This window comes from Oryx dammah, unplaced genomic scaffold (genome assembly GCF_014754425.2).
Source record: "Oryx dammah isolate SB20612 unplaced genomic scaffold, SCBI_Odam_1.1 HiC_scaffold_3, whole genome shotgun sequence".
Taxonomy (NCBI): domain Eukaryota; kingdom Metazoa; phylum Chordata; class Mammalia; order Artiodactyla; family Bovidae; genus Oryx; species Oryx dammah.
In genome coordinates this window covers 108,913,534-108,916,072 of record NW_024070187.1, presented here as the reverse complement: position 1 = coordinate 108,916,072, position 2,539 = coordinate 108,913,534, and the positions used below count along the sequence as shown (strand labels likewise).

The 2,539-nt window shown below is 73.5% G+C and overlaps 1 protein-coding gene across 1 annotated transcript in view; it reads right to left on the bottom strand.

The window, feature by feature from the left end:
* The window catches only part of CPEB2 (cytoplasmic polyadenylation element binding protein 2), a 78,189-nt gene extending 76,783 nt beyond the window's left edge, over nt 1–1,406 (bottom strand). The window contains exon 1 of the mRNA XM_040237337.1: nt 93–1,406. Coding sequence (XP_040093271.1) covers nt 93–1,170 — 1,078 coding nt within the window. The 5' untranslated portion in view covers nt 1,171–1,406. The remainder of the gene's footprint in view (nt 1–92) is intronic.
* Between the last annotated feature and the right edge of the window lie 1,133 nt (nt 1,407–2,539).

Sequence of the window (2,539 nt, the reverse complement as noted above, 5' to 3'; positions counted from 1 at the left end):
GGGGGTGCCGAAGCCGGGCAGCGGCGGCGGCGACGCGGAGCCGCCTCCCCCTCCGCCTCCGGGGGGCCCCCCGCCCCCGCTGCCGCCGCCGCCGCCGCCGCCGCCGCCGCCCGGGTGCGGAAGGTCTGGGCTCTGCAGGCTGCTGAAGGCGCCCGCGCCGAGCGCCCCGCCGGGCAGGAGGTTACTGGGACTGTTAAGCAGAGGATGGTTGGGAGACTCCATGGAGCCCGGCGCGGGGTTCACCGGCGGCGTCGAGGGGGCCAAGCCCGCATTGGGGGGCTCGGCGGCGCTGCCCTCGCCCGCGGCCGGGGTCTTGCGAGGGCTGCCCGCGCCTCCGTGGCGGCGCCGCGGGGCTGCGGGCGGCGAAGGCTGGAGCTGCGGGAGCGGGGGCAGGTCGGCCGGGCGCTGCCGCGGGGCGAAGTCCTGCGGCGGGAGGTGCTGCGGGTGCGGGAGGCTGAACTGCGGCGGCGGCGGCTGCTGGCGCTGGACGGTCGGCGCCGGCTGGAGGAGCTGGCCGGGCGGCGGCGGCGGCGGCGGCGGGCTGAACCGGCCCGGGCAGTGGAGCGACGGCGGCAGCGGCTTCGAGTCCGGAGGGTGGGGAAGATGGGGAGGGCTGAACTCTTTCCTCTTCTGGCTGCTCAGCTGCTGCTGCTGCCGCTTACTGAAGTCCTGCGGGGAGGAGGTGCGGCGGCAGCAGCAGCAGGAGGCGGAGGAGGAGGAGGGGTGGTGCAGACTCGGTTTGAAGTCCTGGGAGGGGAGGAGGTGGGTCACACCCGCGTTCGTGCCGCCGCCGGGGTGGTGGTTGGGGAGTTTCTCCGTGGCCGCCGCCCCCGAGAGCGGCCGCGCCGGCTGCTGTGTCAGCCCCGGCAGCAGCTCATCCTGCATGGTCTGCTGATGCGCCAGGAACGGGGAGGAAGAGGAAGCAGCGGCGGCAGCAGCCGAGCGGTCCGCGCCGCCGCAGCCGAGGGGGATCGACAAGGGGGAGGCGGCCTCCGAGAAGCCGGTGACAGGCAACGGCGGCGGCGAGAGCGGGCCGAAGGGCGTGGCGGAGGGCAGTGGGGCGGCGGGTCCCGCGGCGGAGGGACAGTACGCCCCGCCACTGAACAGGGACCCGGGGCTGTTGCTTCGGAGAGGGGCGGTGTGCAGCACCCCAAAGCCGAAGTCCCTCATTTATCAGGCCGGCGGTCGCGGGAGGAGACGCGCCCCGTCCGCCGCCGCCGCCCTGCCTAAGAAGCCGCCGGATCTGAGGTGGAGAAGCCGTGGTGGAAGGAGGTGGGGCGGAGGGAGTCAGTGAAAGAGGGACACCGTGACTGAGCCAAGGGGCACCGACTTGGGCCCCCGCCACCCCTCGCGGCGCTCACCGCCACCTCCCGAGACCGGCTCGGGCTCCGCCGCCGCGGCCGCCGCGGCCGCCGCCGCCCAGGCCGCTTAAGAAGCCCGGAACGTGCGTCAGCGCCACCTCACAATCGCGCCGCCCCCCGCGGTGCGTCCCGGCAGGCGCGTGCCAGCGGCCGCCGCGCCCCCCACTGCCCCGCCCCCCCGCCTCATGAATATACAGATGAGGGCCGGGGACGCGCTCGCGTTCTCGGGAGGGCGGGGGCGAGCGCGGGTGCCGCGTCTCCTCAGGCTACCCCCGCGTCCGGGAAAAGGAGCGGTCGGTTGGACAGGCGGGCGGCCGGCGACGCCTGAGCGCTCAGCGCGCGCGCGCGGCTCGGACGATTCCTGGGCAACCGCCCCTCCGGGCGCGGGGTCCCGGCCGAGTCTGCGGCAGGTCGCGCGCGCCACCTGCCCTCTGCCCGCGTCTCTCTCAGGGCCCCTCCCTGGGTCACGGGAGCCCCGGCCGCCGGGATAGGGGTCCGCTCTAGGCGGCGCTGGCCCACGGGGGAAACTGAGGCCCGGGAGTGGCTCTCCGCGTCAGCGGCCGCGCGGGAACCCCGGCGCCTCGTGTCCCCACCCCGGGGCTTGGCGCGGGAGGCCTCTGGCCGGCGGGAGTGTGCAGGACTCGGCCGCCTCGCAGGCGGCCGGGCGGCTCGCCCTGGAAAGCGCCTTTTCGCGCGGCTTTCCGTGTTTTTTTTTTTTTTTTTTTAAGGCTTTCGCGCCGCGTGCTGTCATCCGCCTTCCCACCACCGCGGGGAAGTGTTCCCTGTCGCGGAAACACGAAGCCCCGGCCGCGTCCCAAACGTTTTTACTTCAGTGATGACGAACAAAAGTCCCCGCAAACCCCGCGGCCCCGCGCGGCGGTTTACACGCAGACGCGCACACGACGGACCCCGCGGCGAGCTCCCGGGGGAAAGCCTGGCCCGCTCCCCAGCCCTCCCGGTCGGGAAAGCGCGGCCCGCGCGGGGCCGGGGGGCCGCGGGGTGGGCGACTCCTCCCCAGCCGCGCTAGTTCAGGCATCCCCGCCCCTTCCCCCGGGAGACTTAGCTGTTTCCAAAGCTTTATGAATTTTCAAGGGAGAAAGACTTCTTGACAACAGGGAGGAAAAGGAGATTCTGACTCAGCAACAGACTTGTTGAGACTTGCAAAACGGAAGAGGAGA